The sequence below is a fragment of the Schistocerca cancellata genome, chromosome 1, assembly GCF_023864275.1.
Source record: "Schistocerca cancellata isolate TAMUIC-IGC-003103 chromosome 1, iqSchCanc2.1, whole genome shotgun sequence".
Classification (NCBI taxonomy): Eukaryota; Metazoa; Arthropoda; class Insecta; order Orthoptera; family Acrididae; genus Schistocerca; species Schistocerca cancellata.
The window spans coordinates 868,927,306-868,954,001 of NC_064626.1; the positions used below are offsets into that span (position 1 = coordinate 868,927,306).

General features: G+C 39.4%; 1 protein-coding gene across 1 annotated transcript in view; it reads left to right on the plus strand.

Annotated features, from left to right (window-relative positions):
• Positions 1–26,696, plus strand: part of LOC126189843 (cilia- and flagella-associated protein 251-like) — a 794,634-nt gene that overhangs the window by 434,773 nt on the left and 333,165 nt on the right. The window contains exons 15-16 of the mRNA XM_049930974.1: positions 4,896–5,092; positions 5,175–5,295. Coding sequence (XP_049786931.1) covers positions 4,896–5,092; positions 5,175–5,295 — 318 coding nt within the window. The remainder of the gene's footprint in view (positions 1–4,895; positions 5,093–5,174; positions 5,296–26,696) is intronic.

A 26,696-nucleotide genomic window follows, 5' to 3' on the forward strand; every position in this document is an offset into this window, starting at 1 on the left:
GATTTTAATAACTACTCTGAACTTTTCTTTTGTTTCCTTTACTGCTTGCTCAATATACAGATTGAATAGCATCGGCGAGAGGTTGCCACCCTGTCTCAATCCCTTTCCAACCACTACTTCCCTTTCATGACCCTCAACTCTTATAACTGCCATCTGGTTTCTGTACAAATTGTAAATAGCCTTTCGCTCCCTATATTTTACCCCTGCCACCTTCAGAATTTGAAAGAGAGTATTCCAGTCAACATTGTCAAAAGCTTTCTCTAAGTCTATAAATGTTAGAAATGTAGGTTTGCCTTTCCTTAATCTTTCTTCTACGATAAGTCATAGGGTCAGCATTGCCTCACACGTTCCAATATTTCTACAGAATCCAAACTGATGTTCCCTAAGGTCGAATTCTACCATTTTGCACTTCCTGTCAATCTCATTTTTGAGATGTTTGTATTTCTTTTTGCCTGCTTCATTTACTGCATTTTTGTATTTTCTCCTTTCATCAATTAAATTCAGTATCCCTTCTGTTACCCATGGATTTCTACTAGCCATAGTCGTTTTACCTACTTGATCCTCTGCTGCCTTCACTATTTCATCCCTCAAAGCTACCCATTCTTCTTCTACTGTATTTCTTTCCCCCATTCTTGCCAATTGTTCCCTTATGCTCTCCCTGAAACTCTGTACAACCTCTGGTTCTTTCAGTTTATCCACGTCCCATCTCCTTAAATTCCCACCTTTTTGCAGTTTCTTCAGTTTTAATCTATAGTTCATAACCAATAGATTGTGGTCAGAGTCCACATCTGCTCCTGGAAATGTCTTCCAATTTAAAACCTGGTTCCTAAATATCTGTCTTACCATTATATAATCTATCTGAAACCTTCTAGTATCTCCAGGGTTCTTCCATGTATACAACCTTCTTTCATGATTCTTGAACCAAGTGTTAGCTATGATTAAGTTATGCTCTGTGCAAAATTCTACCAGGCGGCTTCCTCTTTCATTTCTTCCCCCCAATCCATATTCGCCTACTACGTTTCCTTCTCTTCCTTTTCCTACTGTCGAATTCCAGTCACCAGTGACTATTAAATTTTCATCTCCCTTCACTATCTGAATAATTTCATTTATCTCATCATACATTTCATCAATTTCTTCATCATCTGCAGAGCTAGTTGGCATATAAACTTGTACTACTGTAGCAGGTGTGGGCTTCGTGACTATCTTGGCCACAACAATGCGTTCACTATGCTGTTTGTAGTAGCTTACCCGCACTCCTATTTTTCTATACATTATTAAAGCTACTCCTGCATTACCCCTATTTGATTTTGTATTTATAACCCTGTATTCACCTGACCAAAAGTCTTGTTCCTCCTGCCACCGAATTTCACTAATTCCCACTATATCTAACTTTAACCTATCCATTTCCCTTTTTAAATATTCTAACCAACCTGCCTGATTAAGGGATCTGACATTCCACAGACAGTGACTTGCAACACATTGACTATTTGTAATGCATGTCAACAACACAACATCCAAGCCTAAAAATAGTATGGGGATTGCACCAGACAAAGCGTTTACAGTTATCATTTACCTTGAAAAATATGCAACACGGTAGAGAATCCAGTAGAGTCCAGTGGAGTGCCAATGCTTATGTAGTAGTCAGGCATTCATTGAATGCCAGCTCAACACAGAATATAATCCACACCCATCTTGCAGCATCTATCTAGAAGCTTGCTGCTAACTGACTAAAAGTTTGAAGTTCTGTAACTTGCTACATCAATGAAGGGACCTTGCAAATCTGCTGCAATTTATTTTTGGTGAGTGGGAGCATCTCAGACATTACCAGTAGACAACCCATGCACAATTTGATAGAGTAGTGATGGATAAATATTGAGTAAGAACACTTGATCCACCCTCTATAACCGCCGCTTGTGGTCTCGCGGTAGCGTTCTCGCTTCCCGAGCACGGGGTCCCGGGTTCGATTCCCGGCGGGGTCAGGGATTTTCACCTGCCTCGAGATGACTGGGTGTTTGTGTTGTCCTCATCATTTCATCATCATCCAGGAAAGTGGCGAAATTGGACTGAGCAAAGGTTGGGAAATTGTATGGGCGCTGATAACCACGCAGTTGAGCGCCCCACAAACCAAACATCATTATCATCATCATCATCCTCTATAACCACATCTCAGATTCACAAAGAAATAACATTATAAATTCCTTGAAAATTAGGAAATAATGCTACATGTAAGTCATATTAGTTTATGGATGCCTAAGCTGGAGATGGATTCAGTCAGTGCACATTCTGAATCAAACAGAATATGAAGAAGTACACAAGAGATTCTGCATGTGAGACTTGCACACGAAGGCCAATGAAAAATGGTATGACTTAGTTGGAAATATGGTTTTGATCAAGAATCTATGGCCTTTTCTTAATATTGCAGCTTGCAGCAAGTCTTTTACATTTGTCATTTAATTGGGTACTATGTCATTTTATTTTTCATGAGCTTGCATGTGCAAATCTCACATGCAGAATCTCTTGTGTTTTTCTTCACATTTATTTGATCCTGAATTGATCTGAATCCATCTCTAGTTTAGCCATTTGTAAATTCATATGACATATGAGTAACATTTTTTATACTTATTTCCTAATTTTCAGGGAATATATAATGTAAACTCAGATATGGTTACAGATATGGTTACAGAAGATACATTTAGTGTATGAAATTGAAAAGTTATAATATATATATATATATATATATATATATATATATATATAGACACACACTCCTGGAAATGGAAAAAAGAACACATTGACACCGGTGTGTCAGACCCACCATACTTGCTCCGGACACTGCGAGAGGGCTGTACAAGCAATGATCACACGCACGGCACAGCGGACACACCAGGAACCACGGTGTTGGCCGTCGAATGGCGCTAGCTGCGCAGCATTTGTGCACCGCCGCCGTCAGTGTCAGCCAGTTTGCCATGGCATACGGAGCTCCATCGCAGTCTTTAACACTGGTAGCATGCCGCGACAGCGTGGACGTGAACCGTATGTGCAGTTGACGGACTTTGAGCGAGGGCATATAGTGGGCATGCGGGAGGCTGGGTGGACGTACCGCCGAATTGCTCAACACGTGGGGCGTGAGGTCTCCACAGTACATCGATGTTGTCGCCAGTGGTCGGTGGAAGGTGCACGTGCCCATCGACCTGGGACCGGACCGCAGCGACACACGGATGCACGCCAAGACCGTAGGATCCTACACAGTGCCGTAGGGGACCGCACCGCCACTTCCCAGCAAATTAGGGACACTGTTGCTCCTGGGGTATCGGCGAGGACCATTCGCAACTGTCTCCATGAAGCTGGGCTACGGTCCCGCACACCGTTAGGCCGTCTTCCGCTCACACCCCAACATCGTGCAGCCCGCCTCCAGTGGTGTCGTGACAGGCGTGAATGGAGGTACGAATGGAGATGTGTCGTCTTCAGCGATGAGAGTCGCTTCTGCCTTGGTGCCAATGATGGTCGTATGTGTGTTTGGCGCCGTGCAGGTGAGCGCCACAATCAGGACTGCATACGACCGAGGCACACAGGGCCAACACCCGGCATCATGGTGTGGGGAGCGATCTCCTACACTGGCCGTACACCACTGGTGATCGTCGAGGGGACACTGAATAGTGCACGGTACATCCAAACCGTCATCGAACCCATCGTTCTACCATTCCTAGACCGGCAAGGGAACTTGCTGTTCCAACAGGACAATGCACGTCCGCATGTATCCCGTGCCACCCAACGTGCTCTAGAAGGTGTAAGTCAACTACCCTGGCCAGCAAGATCTCCGGATCTGTCCCCCATTGAGCATGTTTGGGACTGGATGAAGCGTCATCTCACGTGGTCTGCACGTCTAGCATGAACGCTGGTCCAACTGAGGCGCCAGGTGGAAATGGCATGGCAAGCCATTCCACAGGACTACATCCAGCATCTCTACGATCGTCTCCATGGGAGAATAGCAGCCTGCATTGCTGCGAAAGGTGGATATACACTGTACTAGTGCCGACATTGTGCATGCTCTGTTGCCTGTGTCTATGTGCCTGTGGTTCTGTCAGTGTGATCATGTGATGTATCTGACCCCAGGAATGTGTCAATAAAGTTTCCCCTTCCTGGGACAATGAATTCACGATGTTCTTATTTCAATTTCCAGGAGTGTGTATATATATATATATATATATATATATATATATATATATGTCTGCTTGTGTCTGTGTATGTGTGGATGGATATGTGTGTGTGTGCGAGTGTAAACCTGTCCTTTTTTCCCCCTAAGGTAAGTCTTTCCGCTCCCGGGATTGGAATGACTCCTTACCCTCTCCCTTAAAACCCAATCCTTTTGTCTTTCCTTCTCCTTCCCTCTTTCCTGACGAGGCAACCGTTGGTTGCGAAAGCTAGAGTTTTGTGTGTATGTTTGTGTTTATTTGTGTGTCTATCGACCTGCCAGCGCTTTTGTTGGGTAAGTCTCATCATCTTTCTTTTTAAATATATTTTTCCCACGTGGAATGTTTCCCTCTATTATATATATATATATATATATATATATATATATATATATATATATATATATATATATATATCACCTGACATGTAACAGTTGCCACTCATGGGTACAGCATTGACGGGGTTAACAGTCACAAATGTGACTGCAAAATATCCTTAGTTTGTGTCATATTTGTTATAAAACTATGACCAACAGAATGTTGAAATCAACTTTATATGTAATTTTTTTAACAACATGTATATAAGAGTTATGGAACTAATTGCATTTCCATTCATAATATTTTCTCAATATATCTTCACACACATAGCATATGCACTCAATATTTACAGTTTTAATAAAACAGATATATTCTCATTTTTTACAGGACAGCCAAATGCATGTGTTTGTATATTATTGTTATGAGGAAAATGGAAGTGCAGTTACATTGTTAGGAAAAAGTAGTTCACACTACAAGCCCATTCGTGATATTTTATTTGTTTCTGACTCCTCATGTTCTAAAGGAACAAGATTGTTTTCTCTAGGAGAAGATCGTAATCTTGTGGAGTATGATATTCCCAACAGGTATAATTTATTTACTTTGGCACAGAAATATTTGAGAACATTCAGATATTCTATAAAATGATTGTGAACATTATTGTTGCAGTAAATCTGGCACATTACAAGTACTCTCAGTCAATCGAATAGAGCAAACTGCTATTCCACTGTCTCTGATGATGTATCCAGATTCTGCAGAAGATACTTTAATAATGATTGCCAATGATGAGGTAATAGATGTTTATTGTACAAATTTATATCAGGTGATGTTAACTTTTGAATGTTAATATATCTATATAAAACGTAACCATGTTGTTGCAGAATGATTAAGTTAGATACAAAGGTAACTGTAAGAATGATTTTTTTCATAATATCTTTTACATTTTGTAAATTTCACTGGAACTAGAGCCTGCATTCTTTATTTTACATGCCATAAGAGAGAAAAGCATGGAATTCTCATTATAAATAACATAACCAATAGAAAAATGACAAGAGCAGCATTAAGTCTGAAATCCTAGTCCCAAGCAAAAAAGTAATGGAACATCAGAAGTGGACTAAAGCATGAAAATACCATGACATTGATAGGATGAATATTGGAACTACCATAAAATTAAATTGCCTGAAAGATTCAAATGAAATAGATGATTTTGAAATAGTATGTAACACTAAAAACTTAAGTTCTATTGCTAACATTCTCTCCAGAATTACACAGGAAAGCAGTAGGGCTTATTCCAACAGGAGAAAACTTAATTCCAACAATTGGTAACTTAATCAATTATATGAATATACACACATCAAATAAAGTTTGGCATCACCCTCGTTCCCGGAACTTCTGAAGATAGATCTTGACTGTGGATATTGTATCAAAGGCACAGTCTCTTTGACTGTTCGGAGATGTCAATAAACCTGCCCAAAGATGTAAACAACTATGCATGAGTAGTGCCTATTAGATGGTGGAGGTCCGACAGCCCATCAGCTCCAGTCATTCCACCAAGAAGGAGATACACAGCTTGTGTTGTCTGAAGTTTAACCATTCCTAGACGGTCAGTACCTTGGTTCAATTGTGCCTGCATTGTTACTTTATGCCAGGAAGGACTCTCAACAAGGGAAGTGTCCAGGCATCTCGGAGTGAACCGGAGCAGCTTGTGTTCTTGCTGCTAATAAGACGAGGATACCATTCATTTGTTACATAATTTTTTATGAGCTTCCAACATGGGTGACTTATTTACAGATACCTGTGTTCTTACCAGATTGTTTTTGTAATTTCTTGTGTGTTCGAGTGTTTACTAGGCAAAACCTTGTATTTTAATAACAGTGTAGCGTACAGTACCACCATTGTCATCGACCTTTATGTTGACCCTCATATCGTACAGGCTTTTGTTTGTTTTGTTAGTAAAGCTCAGTGTCGGATAGACCATCAGTGAGAGAGCACTTCAAATTCCTGCTGCTAATAAGGCAAGTACACGGTTCATTTGTTACCTATTTTTTACAAGCTTCCAACAGGAGCAACTTATTTACAGATACCTGTGTAGTTACCAGGTTATTTTCGTAATTTCTTGCTTGTTCAAGTGCTTACTAGGCACAACCTTTTATTTTAATTTTAATAACATTGTAGCATACACTACCGATGTTGTTATTGACCCTCGTATTGTATAGGCTTTTGCTTCTTTTGGTTAGTGTAGCTCAGAGTCAGACAGACTGTCATACGAGAGCACTTCAAATTGCTGCTGCTAATAAGCTGAGGACACTGTTTGTTTGTTACATAGTTTTACAAGCTTCAAACAGGAGCGACTGCAGTGATGGATAGGACCTGTGATTGCTGTGTACAGATGCGAGCTAAGTTGGTGACCCTTTGCTCACAGCTCCAGGTTCCATTGGCTTCCGTCACACAGCTTGAGGCTGCTGCCAAGAAGCATCACTGTGGGGAGTCGGATGCAGGGATGTGAGGGACATCATGCACGTCCCACATGTCCCCTAATCAGTCCACTGCTGTGGCTGCCACAGGTACTGCCTGCTCTGAGGTTGGCCCCTCATCTGTGGTCGAGTGGTAGATCATTCCAAAGTCTGGTTGGCAGCGAAAAACTTTCCAAGGGGCCAATCAAAGGGCCTCCCCAGTTCGTTTGATGAACAGGTTTTGGGCTTTATCTGTGGCTGACGATTTCTCTAAGCCAGATGCAGTTGTACACCCTGATCCAGAGGAAACTTCTTGGCCTGCAAGGTCTGGGCATTCAAAGATGGTGGGTTTACTGGTAGTTGGGAGCTCCAGTGCTAGGCGCATAATGGGGCCCCTTAGGAACATGGCTGCCAAGCAGGGGACGGAAGCCAGTGTGCATTCCATGTGCATAGTGGGGGGACTCATTCCAGATGTGGAAAGGGTGCTTCCAGATGCCATGAAGAGTACAAGGCACAGCTAACTGCAGGTGATGACTCATGTAGGTACCAATCGTGTGTCACTTTGGATAGGGGAACCAGAAATGGTAAAGACTGCCAGTCCTGGTTCCAAGATTAAGGTGGAGCTCACCATCTGCAGCATTGTCAATAGAACTGACTGTGGTCCTTTGGTGCAGAGCCAAGTGGAGGGTCTGAATCAGAGGCTTAGGCAGTTCTGTCACTGTGTAGGCTGCAGATTCCTTGACTTGCGCCATCGAGTGGTGGGTTTCTGGGTTCTGCTTAGTAGGTCATGAGTCCACTATACACAGGTGGTGGCTATACTGGTAGCGGGGGCTATGTGGAAGGGCTTGGGCAGTTTTTAGGTTAGAGGGTCTCAGGGAACCACAGAAAGGGTGTCCTTCTAAAAGGGGGCAGATAAAACAGTCTAGGGTAGTTGTAGAAACAATTGGTATTGTAGTTGTAAATTGTCGTAGCTGTGTTGGGAAAGAACCAGAGCTCCAAGCCCTAATAGAAAGCACTGTAGCTCAAATAGTTATAGGTGCAGAAAGCTGGCTAAAGCTGGAAATAAGTTTAGCCAAATTTTTTTCAAATGAGCTAACAGTGTTCAGAAAGGATAGATTGAACACAGTTGATGGTGGACTATTTATTTCTGTCAGAAGTATTTTGCCTTGTAGTGAAATTGATGTAGATAGCTCCTGCGAAATAGTAGGTTAAACCTGACAATTGGACTAAACTATTAATTGGATCATTTTACTGACCCTCCGACTCAGAAGATGTAGTTGCTGAACAGCTCAAAGAAAACTTGAGTCTCATTTCAAATAGGTACTCCACTCATACAAGTATAGTCGTTGGTGACTTCAATCTTCCCTCAATATGCTGGAAAAATTATACATTTAAAGCTGGTGGCAGGTGTAAAACATCATCAGAAATTGTACTGAATGCTTTCTCAGAAAATTATTTTGAACAATTAGTTCATGAGCCCACTCAAAGCATAAATGGTTGCGAAAGAATACTTGACCTCTTAGCAACAAATAATCCTGGACAAATAGTGAGTATCATGATGAATATAGGGATTAGTGACCACAAGGCAGTTGCTGCAAGGCTGAATACAACAACACCTACAACCATCAAAAAGAAATGCAAAGTACATCTATTTAAAAAAGCTGATAAAAATGCTCTTAACCCCTTTTTAAGAGAGAGTCTTCACACCTTCCGATCTGATCAAGTAAGTATAGAAAAGTTGTTGAATGATTTCAAAGAGATAGTATCAACAGCAATTGAGAGATATATACCACATAAATTAATAATTGATGGTACTGATCCCCCCATGGTACACACAATGGGTCAGATCACTGTTGCAGAAGCAGCGAAAAAAGCCTGCCAAATTTAAAACAATACAAAATCCCCAACACTGGCAAAGTTTTGCAGAAGTTCGAAATATAGCACATACTTCAATGCAAGATGCTTTTAATAATTTCTGCTACAAAATTCTGTCTCTAAACCTGGCAGGCAACCCAAAGAGATTCTCATCATATACAAACCACTCTAGTGGCAAGATGCAGTCAATACCTTCACTGCACAATAACAACAGTGAAGTCACTGATGACAGAACCACTAAAGCAGAGTTATTAAACGCAGTTTTCCAAAACTACTTCACCGAAGAAGATGAAGTAAATATTCCTGAATTCCAGTCAAGAATGACTGCCAACATGAGAAACATAGAAGTAGACGTCCTCGGAGTAACAAAGCAGATTAAATCACTTAATAAAGCCAAGGCCTCCAGTCCAGATTGTATACTGGTCAGGTTCCTCTCAGATTATGCTGATACAGTAACTCCATATTTAACAATTAACTGCTCACTCACAGAAAGATTCTTACCTGAAGACTGGAAAACTGTTGAAGTCACACCGATACCCAGAAAGGGAAGTAGGAGTAATCCGCTGAATTTGAGGCCTATATCATTAACGTCAATTTGCAGTAGGGTTTTGGAACATATACTGTATTTTAACATTATGAAGTACCTCGAAGAAAATGATTTATTGACACATAGTCAGCACGATTCAGAAAATATCATTATTGCAAAACACAACTAGCACTTTATACTCATGAGGTAATGAATGCTATCGACAGGGAATGTCAAATTGATTCCATATTTTTAGATTTCCAGAAGGCTTTCGACACCGTTCCTGCCAAGCCTCCTCTAACCAAACTGCATGCCTATGGAATATCACCTCAGTTGTGCAACTGGATTCATGATTTCCTGTCAGAAAGCTCACAGTTCATAGTAATAGACGAAAAGTCATAGAGTAAAATAGAAGTAATATCCGGCGTTCCCCAAGGAAGTGTTATAGACCCTCTATTGTTCATGATCTATATTAATGACATAGGAGATAATCTGAGTAGCCCTCTTAGATTGTTTAAATATGACTCTGTCATTTACCATCTTGTATAGTCATCAGATGACCATAACATATCTGTATGATGTGAAAAGTGGCATTTGACCCTGAATAAAGGAAAGTGTGAAGTTATTCACATGAGTACTGAAAGAAACCCATGAAATTTCGATTAGATGATAAGTCACAGAAATCTGAAGGCTGTACATTTAACTAAATACTTAGGGATTACAATGACAAATAACGTAAATTGGAACAATCACATAAATAATGTTGTGGGTAGAGCAAACCAAAGTCTGCGATTCATTGGCAGAACACTTAGAAGGTGCAACGTGTCTACTAAAGAGACTGCTAAGGAGACTGCTTACACCACATTTGTCCATCTATTCTGGAGTATTGCTGTGTGGTTTGAGATCCACATCAGGTGGATGACATCGATAAAGTACAAAGAAGGGCAGCTTGTTTGTATTATCGTGAAATAAGGGAGATAGTGCCACAGACATGATACGTGAATTGGAATTTCAATCACAAATTTTCTCCTCCAATTGGGAAAACATTCTGTTCGCACCCACCTACATAGGCAGAAATGATCATTATGATAAAAGAAGAGAAATCAGGACTCGCATAGGAAAATTTAAGTGCTCATTTTTCCCACACACTGTTCAAGAGTGGAATGGTAGAGAGACAGCTGGAAGGTGGTTCATTGAACCCTCTGCCAGGCACTTTATTGTGAATTGCAGAGTAATCATGTAGATGTAGATGTAGATGAAAGTGACATTGTTCAGACATGGAGGAGATACAGAGAGACAGGAACTGTCGATGACATGCTTCGCTAAGGCCGCCCAAGGTCTACTACGGCAGTCGATGACCCATACCTACAGATTATGGCTCAGAGGAAGCCTGACAGAAATGCCACCATGTTGAATAATGCATTTTGTGCAGCCACAAGACGTTGTGTTATGACTCAAGCAGTGTGCAATAGGCTGCATGATGCACAACTTCACTACTGACATTGATGGCAAGGTCCATCTTTGCAACCACAACACCATGCAGAGCAGTACAGATGGGCCCAACAACATGCCAAATGGACTGCTCAGGATTGGCATCATGTTATCTTCACTGATGAGTGTCGCATATGCCCTCAAGTAGACAATCGTCGGAGACATGTTTGGAGGCAACCCGGTCAGGCTGGATGCCTTAGACACATTGTCGAGCATGTGCAGCAAGGTGGAGGTTCCCTGCTGTTTTGGGGTGGCATTATGTGGGGCCGATCTACGCCACTGGTCATCATGGAAGGCGCCGTAATGGCTGTACGATTCATGAATGCCATCCTCTGACCGATAGTGCAACCATATCTGCAGCATACTGACAAGGCATTCATCTTTGTGGATGACAGTTCGTGCCACCATCATGCACATCTTGTGAATAACTCCCTTCAGGATAATGACATTGGTTGACTAGAATGGCCAGCATGTTCTTCAGACATGAAACCTATTGAACATGCCTGGGATAGATTGAAAACGGCTGTTTATGGATGATGTGACCCACCAACCACTTTGAGGGATCTACGCCAAATCTCCATAGAGGAGTGGGACAATGTGGACCAACAGTGCCTTCGCGAACTTGTGGATAGTATGTCATGATGAATACAGGCATGCATCAGTGCAAGAGGACGTACTACTGGGTATTAGAGATACTGGTATGAACAGCAATCTGGACCACCACCTCTGAAGATCTCACTCTATGGTGATACAACATGCAATGTGTGGTTTTCATGAGCAATAAAAAGGGCAGAAATGATGTTTTGTTGATCTCTATTTTAATTTTCTGTACAGGTTCCAGAACTCTCGGTACCAAGAGGATGCAAAACTTTTTTTGATGTGTGTTTATCCAGTAGTGAGTGGCCTCTCAGTTAGTTATTTAGTTGCTTGTTCCATGATCAGGACATGATAATGTTATGATTTTCAATGTGTCAACGGAAAAAACGTAAAGAACTTACATACAACTATATAAAAACATATTTATATAATTGCATGCTGGCCATTTACAGGCTTTTTTATGACTAATTATTTCTACTAAAGAATATATCCATGATGTAGAAGCAGTTGTTTAGAGAAAATTCTTTGATGTACGTTTGAAAACATGTCTGCTGTCTGTCAGTCATTTTATTTCCATGGGTAGGTTGTTAAAGAGTTTTATTGCTGTATATTTCACTCCTTTCTATGCCATATTCATTAAACAGTAATGCAGATCAGTTTTCCTTCTAGTGTTGTGTTTATGAATATCTCTGTTACTCTGAAACTAAGATGGAATATTGATAATAAATTTCATAAGTCAATAAATGTACTGCGAGGCTGTGGTTAATATTCACAGATGCTTAAAGAGATACCTGAAAGATGTGCATGTGTGAACTCCACAAGTAATTCTTATTACTTTCTTTTGTGCAATGAATAGTTTTTGCACAACAAGGGTTTACTCCAGAATATTATCCCATAAGAAACCAATGAATGAAAATATGCAAAAATTGTAACATACTGGCTTGTGTATTCTCTAAATTGGCAGTAATTCTTAGGGCAAAAGTAGCTGAACCTAAATGTTTTAGCAGGTTTAGTATGTGGTTTTCCCAGTTTTTCATCAATATGTGCACCAAAAAAACTCAGTTTTCTACCCTGTTTATTATTTACTGTTGGTATACTAGGCTAATAGGAGGTGAGCTATTTTTGACGGTAATCCTTTCTCTGCTGAATTATTTGCACCAATTTTCTCACATGCTTTTTAAAAGTAATTATTAAAAATATCTGCTACACGTGAACTTTCTTTTACAATGTTCCTGTTCTCCTTAATAGAAATAATGTCATCTTCTATGGCTCTTTTTCCTGTGTCTCTTTTAACAATATACCATGCTGATTTGATTTTATTATCTAGTATGCCACTTCAGGAAAGTCAACAATTTTTCTTATTTGGGGCCAGCAGCATATTATATGTATGATAACAACATGATTGTTATAGTAGATACACCAAGTAGGTGCTTATAATGAGTGATCTTTATTTACATTAATGACAGACTGTTTCAGCTTAATCAGCATTTTCAAATACCTGCAGTTACAATTTTGGTGAGAACAGGTATGAATGGCAATGTCATTCATTGTAAAGTAGCTGTCTTGTACTCATGTCTAGATTAATGTGACGTCCATATTTCATCATTAGTGGACTGTTTTGTAACGGTCACTGCTTTAGTAAGATAGTAAACGATGTTGTCAGGATGTTGAAATTACATGTTAGTTATTATGTGACAGCAGTTTGACAGTTGCACTATTACAATGCTACATGTTTACAAAGATTGTGCAGATGAACAGCAATATTATTTTACTAACTAAAATTTGTTATGATTATCTTTGGTTGTTGCATATATTACTTCTGATTTATCCATTTTAGAACACCAAAATAGATACATAGGAAGTAACATATGCAACAAGCAAAGATAATTATAACAAATTTTAGTCAGTAAAATAATATCACTGTTCATCTGCACAATCTTTGTAAACATATAGCGTTGTAATAGTGGAACTGTCAAACCGCTGTCACGTCGTAACTAACATTTAATTTCAACATCTCGACAGCAACATTTATGATCTTATTAAAGCAGTGACAGTTACAAACAGTCCATTAATGATGCAATATGGACATCACATCAATCTAGATGTGAGTACAAGACAGCTACTTTAATATGAATGACACTGGCATCCATACCTGTTCTCACCAAAATAGTAATTGAAGGTACTTGAAAATGCTGATTAAGTCAAAGCAGTCTGTCCTAAATGTAAATAAAGATTACCCAGTATAAGCAGCTATTTGGTGTATCTACTGTAACAATCATGTTGTTTCAGGAAAAGTAGTTTCAAAAATGGATACAAACTCATTAAGAAATATATTGAATTTGGGGTTAGCATTTGACTCATTGTGAACTTTATGGTGGCCAGTATACTAAAAAAATTGACTTCAATGAAGTGGTGTCACTGAAAACAGAGTAATCAAGAACAAAAAACAGAAGATCTGAAGACAGTTTTTCAAGCAGTTGACTGCAGGGATGTGTGTAATGTGAAATAAGTCATTTCTAAGTTACTACTTACAATTGAATTACCAGCAATCTTGAAATGTTGATTTCCCAACAAAATAATAAAGTTTAGCTCAAATGAGGCACCTAAAAAGCCTTGAACTTGGGCAAAAGGAATCATATCCAAGTAAAATAAGATTGTATTAAATTCTTATGCCGAACAGAGAAGTATGACTGATTTACAATTACAAGACGTTGTGTGCTGTCTTACAAAAGGTGGCTAAAAGATCAATAAATCTATCTTTAACATCCAGAATTTGTAATTCAGATGATAAAACTGAATCTGCATGAGCAGTACTTGAAAGAGGAATTGCAGAATCAATTAATGAATGTGAACACTTTGTTACAAAAGTCTGTAACCAAATAACAAATTATAGCAGTGTGGTAGCCAATGATCACTTTCTTGAATTAGCTCAAAAGATTAACATGGACACTTCAAGGAAGCAAAAGGTTACTGGCATAGGGTACATGCAAGAAACAATGCCACATACATAGGGGCAGATCACAATTACTCTGTGCTCTAAATGCTATTAACAACTTTGTGGCTGTGAGGGCCAGTTGATGGGGTGAACACATTGTGCACCTGGTTGGTGTGTGGCTGCTCAGCTGATGACCACTGCAAGTTACAGCAGGGAACATGCCACTGTTGGCTAATCGTACATAGCAGCACACTTAGAACCACACTTTGATAATACTCTGTATAAAATCAGTATCACACTGTAAGATTATAGCGGTAGCAGTTTCTGGTAACCATGACAGAGAACTTCAAAACTAACACACACTTTCTGTTATACATTTATCCTGAGCTGAAAAAAAAATGTACCATAAAAAATGAAAAACGCTTTTGTGTTTATTACTGAAAAATTCTGTAACTTGAGTTTTACACTAGCAGTTTATTTGCCTATAACCCAACATAATTTCATTAACACTGAAAAAATATGTTGCTGGACCACTCCATCTCTGAACACACCTCCTAACAAAATGTTCTTCATTTCAGTGACTGCTTCACAGCCTGTACCATTTGGATCCTCCCACCAACATCAGGTTTTCTGAATTGTGCAAGTATATCCTATGTTCCTGTAACCCTCCTGCTCTCAACCTTTGTTAGTCATTGTCATTATCCATCAGCCCCTTCCTTGCTCCCATTCCAGTGCTACACAGCCCTCTATTCCACTAAAGTACCCTCAGTCTTTTTACTTCTCTTCTTTTTCTCTTTCCCTCACCCCCATGCCCTCTGTCTAACCACCCAACTGCACATAACTGCCTTACCCTCCCTCCAGCTCATCCCTGTATGCTCCAACAAGCAGCACTTTGCCATTGTCCAACCCCCAACCCCCTACCCGGTATCCCTGCCCATCCCCACCCCTGCTTCCTCCTTATCCCCACTGCCTGGCTGTCCCTCCCATCATGCGCTGCTTGCAGTCTTTCATCAGAAGCCAGAGACAGTGGTCATGTGTGTGTGCGCTGTGTTTGTATGATTCTGTGTGTGTATGTTGTCAATTTTTAAAGAAGGCCTTGTTGGCCAAAAGCTCGTTTTCTGGCTGTCTTTTTATTGTGTCTATCAGCAACTCAGCAGCTATCCTTTTCATAATATTGTTACATTCCATCCTGGGTTCAGTAACATATATAGCTTTATAAGAGAGCAGTTCCTAGAAAAATGTCTGGAACTCAAATAAACAATTGCTCCTCTAATCATAAGTAAATAACAATTATTGAACTTTAAAAGCAAATTGTCTCATGTAGCCTAACACAGCATTTAACTGGGAAAGTCTTGGTGTAACTCATTTTTCAATAAGCCTGTAACTAAAGGCTAAACTTGATTCTCCATAATACAAAATCTGACAATAAGATTCTACCTGTGTTGTGTTCACTTTTTTCTATTTCCGTTTGTCACATTCAGTCTGATTTTTTTTTTTTTTTTTTTGTGGTTTCCCATCCTCATTTTTGATGCAGGATTTGGACTGCTGCTGTCTAAGTTAAAAACCTTTTAATTTTTTCATTTTTAATTGTTATTTTTTTCTATTTTCGTTCCTTTTCTTGAAACATGCACACATATTGAAACGCCTACTATTTCCTTAGTGTGTGATATTTTTCAAAACAAGGCAACATACAAAGAGGAACATCACATTTTTTTGCATCTTATGTGTGTCATTTTTTGTTGTAAATTTTCAGTAAATACTATAAAATGCCTCTGTGGAATCTAATTTTTCTCCAGTGCTTGAAGGAATCCTGGATAACATCCTTCTTTATTTTGCTGTTGAAATGGAGGTTCTTGCTTTGGTATCTGTGAGACTGCAGTTTTACATGTTTGCCTATGAATTTTATCCAGCAACTGGTGTGTTAGTTCCAAGTGGAATTTCACCAGTGGTGTGTCCTGTTTCTTTTATATTTCAATAATTAAACAAAGAAAAATCCAGGCTGGAATAATGACAATATTATGAAAAAGACAGATTGCTACTCACCATATAGCAGAAAGGTTGAGTCACAGACAGGCAAAAAAAAAAAAAGAAGCCTCTCTCTCTCTCACACACACACATATACTCAAGCAGACACAGTTATGTTTGTGTGGATGTGTGTATATATGTTGTCTATTTCAGAAGAAGGCCTTCTGGCTGAAAGCTTATGTGTTTAGTAGTGTTTTTGTTGTTCCTGTCTGTGATTCAACATCTCTGCTATATGGTGAGTAGCAATTTATTTCAATGATTGTTTGCATTCACCACATACAAGTCAGTCAAATGTAAGAATACCTTCTTGTACCACATCATTTTCTTACAGTTGCACTATACAGAACTTAACATCATGTCTCCTTATCGGCAGCACCTACTGACTTCTTGTAGCTCACTACATGAGTGTGTTTCAATTCATTTTGGTCAGTTTTATGTTCTGTTCTTGGATTCAACATAATCTGTTCCATTTGTGGTTGAAAGCATCCGGACTTCTTTGTTACCCATCCATTTTAGAGCCAGTAGTGTTCCACAGAACTTGAGCTGTATTTCCCCTTTTTCAGTTTGTCAGGCAAAGGTGGTAAATGTTTCCCTATGGCTCCATGATAAATGTGTCAATGCCACTGTTCCAGTGCCATTGGTACGTATTTCATGGACTCATAGGGACAATTCAAGACTTGAATACCAAGTATCTAAATAAACGTGTTAAGGTATGGCTGTAACAAAGTCACAGCAGCATTGCCTGATTTTCCCCACTCAGCATTTCTGGATTCAGTTTCCATGGTAAAATCAGTGTTGATAGTATAATCTAGAATATATTTACTATGTATGTCACAAAGAGTGAAAATTTTAACACCAAAATAGTTATGTTTCTTAGGTATATACTGCTTATATCAGAGCCTTCCTTTGAAAAGAAGTAGACCTTCATCCACACTGAGGTCACAAGTCATGACATAGTGATATGCACATATACTGATGGTGCTAGTACCATGTACACGAGGAATAAAAGGGTGGTGCATTGGCAGAGCTGTCATTTGTACTCAGATTATTCATGTGCAAAGGTTTCTAATGTTATGACCACCCATTGGGAATTAACAGGCTTTGGATGTAGAATGGTAGTTGGAGCTATATGCATAGAACATTCCGCCCTCAGAAGCCAGAGACAGTGGTCATTTGTGTGTGAGTTGCATTCACATGAATGTTTGTGTGTGTGTATGCTGTCTAATTCAGAAGAAGACCTTTTAGCTAAAAGTTGACTTGTTTAGCAGTTTTATTGTTGTGTATGTCTGTGACTCAACACCTCAAGTAGATGGTGAGTAGCAATCTATCCTTTCCATAATATTGTTCGTAGCAATCTGTCCTTGTCATAATATTGTCATTATTGCATCCTGGATTTTCCATTGTTTTACATATAAAAGTAGGAGTGGTACACTTCCTAGTCTTCAGAACTAATAGTACCTTCCTCAGAGAGGAGAGTTGGATAGTCAAGGGAAATTTAAAAGAAAAGGCAGGTCACTTACATCCCAGGCTGAGAGAGGCCCTAATGATGTGAGGAAGAGATAGTTGAAGATGAAAGGGAGGTCCATTTTGGAGAAAAATTATATGGGATTATTGTTTTACCATGGTGAAGGCCTGTTTCTGGAACAAATTTGGGCCTATGTATTTACATACAGGCTGAAGAAATGAGAAAAAATTAGGACTGGGACACGCGAATGAGAAAAAAGTGGGGTGAAATGAGGTGAAGGGTTTCTGTTCACTGGGACACTGAAAGAATGCTCAGAAAATAACGGAAAATAGATGGTCATTAGTTGTACTATAATCACTGAAAAGCAGATAAAACTGAGAGTAAATTTAAGGAATAGATAAATAAAGAAAAGCTTTAGCTAAATAAGAGAAATTAGAGGTCTTGATTAACAGAGGAAAATGAGCTCCAAACATAGAGAGAAGGTATCTATAGAAAGAAGTGAAATTCTGAACAAAGTGCATAGATAATTAAACTATAAAAAATAAACAGACAACAAAAAAAGATCCCCAAATAAAGGAAAATCATTGATAAATGAAGAAAAAGTTTTGGCAAACCAAGGAAAAATGTAGCTGTACAAAGAAAGAAATTACCAAGAAAAGAGAGGTGATCACTAAACAAGCACAAAAGAAAAATGAGTGCATATAAAAGGTTAGTGAAGTTAAAAATTAGTGCAGATGCAATAAAGGTTACCAAAGTTGAAACATGTTAAAGGATTCATTGGCCACAGAATAAATGTGTATAAAATGAGCACTAAAACTAAAAGAAGATATAGGGTAATCATTAATTCTGCAGCTAATATTGCTGAAAAACAGATAAAACTTCAAGGAAATTGAAGAATATAAATAAATTGCTGAAGAGAGAAGTAAGACCATTCAACAATGGAACAATTAAAGTAGGTAGCCACTCAGTGAAAGTGTATTTTGAAACAATGAAAAGATGTAAAGAAAAAGCTGATCACTAAATACTGAAAATAGTATGTTAAATAAAGAAAATCAATCACATAAAGAAAAACTGGACACACAAAAATGCTGGCTAGAGAAAGAGAAAAATTTGCTAAGCCTTGAGAGAGGGCTACTAATCATGGGGAAAGAGATACTCAAACAAGGAGAAATGTCACTGAACGTGGAAATGATATTGTTAAGTATGGAGAAATGGGCCATTACTACAAAATAAATAGCTTCTGGTATAACTGAAAAAGCAAAAACATTGCCAAATTACAAAAAAGAACTACAGAGAACACACTGACAAAACAAAAAGAGGGTACCAGAAAAGTGGTTAATTACTATACAAGTATATCAAATGAAAATTCAGTTGAGAAAAACAATAAATTATGAGAGAGAATTGCTCATTAGTATTCATCTTCAGGAGACAAAATGTGTAGTAGGAATACTGCATATTGACACATAAATTAAAAGTAATACACATTCTAGCTTTCAGATGTTATTCGGTAGTTCATCTTGGAGGAGAGAGAGAGGGGCTGTGGAAGGTTAAAAGGAACAGCAGGTCACTCAGAACTCGGGATTAGAGAGACACACCTGCAGTGAGAATGAGGGTAGGAAAGTGAAAGCTCCTTATCTTTGTCTACCCACCTCAAAATGGTTCGGACTTTCCCATGCTGGAGTCTTTCCATGATTATTCATTTTTAATCTGTGAAGCAAGAACTATTACTTCTAAAAGCCAGGAAGTGTATCACTTTTACTGTTATATGTATCTGTTAGCAATACTACACATTTTGCATCAGTGAGTCAACTGACCATCAATTCTGTCTTGTTAGTTAGCTGATGTAGCACAGGAAGTGGAGGAAGAAGAAGAAGAAGAATGTCACTGCAGGTAGAATCTATAAGAGGAGGAACATTTTTTTACTTCTCTTACAGTGCTGACAACTCAGGTTTGTGTTCATCTCATATCAAGCAGCAACTGTGGTATAAATTACACACAGAAGAAACAAATATCCATGAACAAAGGTCTTCACATTTTTTGAGACACTCGGTTTGTAACATACGTGGAAACTGTTGTCTAAATACGGAAAACTTTGGGCATCATAGCTAGCAAATTTACAATTAAAGTCAAATTTCCTAGCACTTTGATCTCTGTCTGGTAATCCTTTTAGTGAAACTTCATGGCAAGCAAATTAATTCAGAAATGTTCATTCCTTGGCAAGTGCAGAACTCTTTACCCATACTTGTGTTTAGGAATTTCAAGGACATTATTATGCTCTCATAAATTTTTGTTAGTTTCTGAAGAGTATTCCAGGTTGGAATATTGATAATATTATTATTGCTACTCACTGTAAAGATGACATTCTGAGTTGTAAACAGGTACAAAAAAAAGTCTCTTTCACATTGAGCTTTTGGCCAAAGCCTTCTTCAGGAAGGAAAAAATGCACACATTCACACATGCAAGCACACCTCATGCACACATGACCACTATCTCTGGCTCCTTAGCTGGAATGCAGTGGTGTCATGTCAAACAGGAGCAACAATCCAGAATGGGGTGGGGAAGGGGAGGGATAACAGCTACACTGGAGTGCCCCCTTCATCACCCAGCACCACCTCAGACTGGAACAACTGAACCACATCCTTCATCAGAGCTTTGATTACCTATCATCATGCCCTGGAATGAGCCATCCTACTCAAGACCTTCCCACCCCTTATAAAGTGTTTTCTATTGCCCACATAACCTCTACAACATCCTGGTTCATCCCTGTGCCACCCCCAACTGCAGCCTCTTACCACAGGGATCATATCCACGTAAAAGACTTGGCTGCAGAACCTGATCAATCCACCCATGAAGCACTTCCTATTTCTGTTCTGTCACAGGCTTATCATACCCTGTCAGAGGTTGGGCCACCTGTGAAAACAACCATTTCATATACTAGCTCTGCTGCAGTCATTGCTCAGCTTTTTATGTTAGTATGGCTACCAACCAGCTGTTCTGTTCACCAGTGCAAATGGACACTATCGAACTGTGACCAAGAGCAAAGTGGACCACCCTGTGGTACAACATGCAGCTGAACAGAACATGTTTGATTTCAGTGGCTGCTTCACAAGCCTGGCCATCTGGGTCCTCCCGTCCATCGCCAGCTTTTCTGAACTGTGCAGGTGGAAGTTATCCTTGAAACACATTTTACGCTGCTGAAATCATCCTGGTCTCAACCTACAGTAAACTACTGTCCATACACCCTCTACCCAACAGTTTCTACCCCTCTGTCTTATCGCCTGCTCCCATTTCATGTCCCCTCACCCTCATTGTGCACTGCTTTCTGCCAGAGCACTCACCAGTCTTTTCCCCTTCTCTACTCCTCTCCTTTTCTGCTCGCAGATCACCTCTCCTATTCCTTCCCCTATAGCCTCCCAACACTGCACATGGAAATCTTGTTCTTGCGACCATCTAGTCCCTGCATGCTCCTCCATGTAGTGCTGTCTCCTGTTACCCCTGCCCGCACCTGCACCCTGGTATGCTTCATCCCTTCCCCATGCCACTCTGGATTGCTGCTTCTGTTTGACATGATACTATAGCATTCTGGCTGGGTCAGCTGGAGATAACAGCCATGTGTGCAGGAGGTGTGCTTGCTTTTACAAATGTATGTGTTTTCCTTTCTGAAGAAGGTTTTGAGCAAACTCTCAATGTGTAATTGTATTTTTGTTGCGCTTGTCTGTAACTCAATATGTCACATTTACAGTGAATGGCAGTCTATCCTTTTCACAAAATAGCTAACAGTATACCTGATGGCAGAAGATAGTGCTAATGCACAAGAGCATAGTTCTGAGTTATTGTGTGTTACACATTTGGTTAAATCTGTCAATTTTAAATCAAAATTGACTTCTTTGTAAATTTTCTATGAATTATTGTACTTTTTTTGTTCTGTGATGTCTCATATTGGTAAAAGATTCTTAATACACTCTAAGAAACTGTTTATTTGTAATGCCATTCTTACTGTTGTGCCTAGCTCTGTCTTCATCAAAAAATATCTGGAAAAGTTTTGAGAGCAAATACGTGACTTTTACTACCTCGCATTATTGAGTAGTATGCCAGAGATGATAAGTGTAAGAAAGAATGAAAGAAAGAAAAAAAATTAGATGTTAAATGAAAGAAAAAAACTATTACAATAAAATTCAGTTGCCCTATAGTGACTGAGTTAGTACACCAAGTGTTTCAGAACTTTTAAGTTCATTTTCTTTTGCGTTAGAAAACAAGATACTAGATTATCAAAACTTGTCACATAAATAGCATAGAATTCAAAATGTGCAAAACACTCAGAAAGAAATTATGAGGTTTCATTTAATGTAATCATGACATTAATAGAGCTGTTCTGCATACTCAGTTTTTCATAATTCACTCAAAGGCTTTAAAAATAGTAATTATTTAACAGCAGGTTGTTGGAAGTAATTAATAGGGTGTGTGCAGTCGTATTTTCTTGCTAACTCAAAGGTGTCTCTCTACCCATTTTTTGTAATGCAACATTTACAATATTGGCATTCATTTCATATTTGACATTCATTTGTATTGTCACTTGCTCCCTATTTATCTTTCAGTGGATGTAAATTGTGCTCATTCCTAAAAATAAATATACATAAATGTTTATAGCGAAAGAAAGCAGAATAAAAGTAGTGTTAACCCACAGTGTTTAATGTCAGAGGCAAAATTTAACTGATCCTCAACTACAATTTATTTGGATTTTATGTAGTTACTTGGTAAAAAGAACCAGTGGCTGTAATAACATGACAAGAGTTCATAGACAGATATTACATTACATTTATATATTGCTACAATTTTTTTAAAAATGCCGCAAAATTTCAATGAATGCAGAACCTTTTGAGGTTAAACTGATGACAACATAATAAATGATATTTTTAACATCAGATTAATTTTCTGACTTGTATTCAGGATCTGAGTCACTGCCATCAGGAAATTGATCACAGTTGTCATTACCATCCTCACCAATCATTCATCTGATTATAAGGTTTTGACTTCAGTGCTATGTTGAATCTATGGCATGGCATTGTTTCCATTCAAAGACAAGCAAAGAAATTTATGTAAACAATAAATTTTTTTAGCCATTCAAATGCTACTACTTTTTGTCTGCACATAGTGCCGTTGAGACCATAGCATATATGTGATCAGACTGATTCTCATTAAATTGAGGGTTAGCAATTTCTGCTGCTGACCCCTTCAGTTATAGTGAGACCTATTTTTACATTCAAGATATTTAAGATTTTCCCACCATTTATATTACTTTCTGTTGGTTCTGTCATAAGCCCTATGCTCACCACTAATTGTTTTCCTGCTATTAAAAGTTTTTTATGAATGATATTTCATTCATTTTGTGGCTTTGAACAAGTTTCAACACCAATTCTCAAATCAATTTATATGGAACCAACATAGCATTCCTGACCATACACACCCTGTAGGATAATGCATAACATAACAACTTATTTATGTGTGCATGTGCATGTTTCTTATCATTCAAACAATGGAAAATACAGTCTGGACTGTAACAATATAATGAAAAGGACAGTTGCTAGTCACCATATATGAAAGATGCTGACTCACAGAAAGTCACAATAAAAAGACTGTCAGAAAGTTAGCTTTTGACTAACAAGACCTTTGTCAAAAATAGACAACACACACATACAAACCCACTCAAATGCAATTCACACACACATGATCACAGTCTCTGGCAGCTGGTGGCAGCTGGAGCCAGAGTGCAAGCAGCAGCTTATTATGGGAGAGGCACTTGTTGGTGGTAAGGAGGAGACAGGGGTGGGGAGGAGGAAGGGTAGTAGGGTAGAGGTAGAGGACAGTAAAGTGCTGCTTGGAGCATGCAGGAATGAGGTGGACTGTAGGGCAGCTAGATGCAGTTGAGAGGTTAGACAGAGGGTGGGGGAGAGAGATGGGAGGTAGCGGAACAAGAGAGAAGTAAAACGACTGAGTGCATTGATAGAATAGCTGTGTAGTGCTGGAATGGGAACAGGTAAGGGTCTAGATGGGTAAGGACAATGGTTAATGAAGGTTGAAGCCAGGAGGACTACAGGAATGTCAGATACATTGCAGGGAGAGTTCCCACCTGCACAATTCAAAAATGCTGGTGTTGGTGGAAAAGATCAAGATGCAGGTAGTGAAGAAGTTATTGGAATGAAGGATGTCATGTTAGGCAGCATGCTCAGCAGCAGGGTGGTCCAAATGTTTCTTAGCCACAGTTTGTCTGTGGCCATTCATGCGGGCATACAGCTTGTTGGTTGTCATGCCCACATAGAATGCAGCACAGTGGCTGCAGCTTAGCTGGTACATCACATGACTACCGTATTTACTCGAATCTAAGCCGCACTTTTTTTCCGGTTTTTGTAATCCAAAAAACCGCCTGCGGCTTAGAATCGAGTGCAAAGTAATCGGAAGTTCTGAAATATGTTGGTAGGTGCTGCCACAACTAACTTCTGCCGTCGAATATATGTAGCGGTACACAGGCATGCTTTAGAGGCACAAAGATAAATACTGGGGCCAAAACCTCTGCGTCAGTAAATAAATTAAAAAAAAACGATGGAAGACGAGCTTTTTTCTCTGACCCGAATTTCGACCACTGCATTTTCATACATTATCCAATGAAGTAAATACAAATTCCGTATTGTTCATCTTCGAATGTAGCAGCTTTACAATGCACTACGAAAATCCGACTGGCAAGACCGTTTGCGATGTTTGTCAGTATGGCCAATTCTATGTTCTGATTTTTTTTCCTACCTGTGAGAAGAGATGGTTGCTAATGGGAACTTTTGTGAATTCTGAATCACATGCAGTATTCTCTTCACCATAAGAATAGTACGAATATAAACATTTTGCTATGTATTCTTTCGTGTTTGCTGCTATCTCATTTAACTCCTGTCTGCCTAATAAACTACGAAACTAGAGTGAGACAACACAAACGCGGAAGTATACACATATGTCATGTTCATATTCGTATTATTCTTATGCCTAATAGTGATACAGTCAGAAATGAAGCGCGCGCGGCAATTGACTAGGTTTTTAAATCTAAGGTGACTAATTTCTGTGCAGAAAATAATGTACTAAAGAGGTGTCTGCAAAGATTTTCAAACGGAGAAAAATTGTCGCTAAACTCTCGTTCAGAACATCATCTACCATACGCAGTTTATTATTTGGTTCCTGTTGATCATTATCAAAGAAAGCAGCAGTGTAAATAACAACAAATAGCAGTCTCTTGCCATTGTTACGCTACTGAGACAATTACTCTCTTTTTTTTATTGTAAGCGGCGGTAGCACGCACAAAAGCAAACCATGCCACGAGCGGCGACAGGTCGTAAACATTCATTATCGGAATGCGACAAACAATGCATGACACAGTACAGTCATGCATTTTCAGCATTATAACCTATAACAAAGAGAACGGCAATTATCAAATCAAAGAAAAATAAGCGATCAATTCAAACCAGACGAAGCACGTGAAAAACGAAGGGTACCCGTATAAATAAGGACGGAGCGCCTGACGCATAGCAATGGCTACCTGGTAAAGCTTAACTGCTAAGCTTATGGCTCGAACCAAACTACTGTAGCTGTATCGTCATTCATTCGACCTGAATTGTGTCTCATATTACAATGGACCAACTTTGTTTCGATTTGGAGGTGCGGCCTAAAACTTTTCTCTCCCCTTGAATTTCGAGTCTCAAATTTCAGCTGCGGCTTAGATTCGGGATTTTTTTTTTCCTTTATTTCGAGTCTCATTTTTCTGGTGCGGCTTAGATTCGAGTGCGGCTTAGATTCAAGTAAATACGGTAGTTTCACAGGTAGCCTTGCCTATTATGGGATAGGTGACATTTGTGACTGGACTTAAGTAGGTGGTGGTGGGAGGATGCATGGGACAGGTCTTGCATCTAGGCCTAATACAGGGATATGAGCCTTGAGGCACCAGGTTGGGAGCAGGGGTGGTGCAGGGATATGTGACAATATTGTGTAGGTTCAGTTGGTGATGGAATACCATGGAGGGAGGGATGAGAAAGATAGTGGTTAGGACATTTCACATTTTGGGGCACAATGAGAGGTAGTCAAACCCTGGCAGAGAATGTAATTCAGTTGCTATAGTACTGGGTGGCACTGAGTCATGTGGATAATGCTCCTCTGTGGTTGGACAGTGGGTCTTTGGGAGATGTTAAGTGACTGGAAAGATAAGGCACAGCAGATCTGTTTTTGTACAAGATTGGGAGGGTAAGGGTGTCATTGAGAGCTTCAGTACATATCAGTACATAGCTGGAACCTCATACCACATACTATTCCTGCATTGTTGCTTGACTCATGGAATCCCCCCAAATGACCTTACCATCAAATAACCTGTCTCCGGCTGCCACCCTTCCTTCCACAAAGACCTCCATCTGTTCATATTGTACCAATTCCTAGCCCTCACCAATATAATCCTGCAAAACCATATCATTCAGGCCCAATCCTCCTTGAAGTACCTCGTCTCCACCCATAAAATTCTCTTGCTCTACGCTCCCAAATTCCTGGATCCCATAACACACATTGAAGCTCTTTCTCTCCAGGAACTAGAGCACCTCAAAACACATCCCAAACTGCTCACTTCCTACTCCTGCCATGGACTAACACTATCCACCACCTCTACAACGACCTCCAAACCTCTCCCACATCCCTTCATAGCTGACAAACTCTGTCTCGCAAACCAACACATTTCCCCCAAACTCCAAAATTTCCTCCCACCACCACATAGATCCAGAAACTAAACGGACCTGTAACACCATTCCTC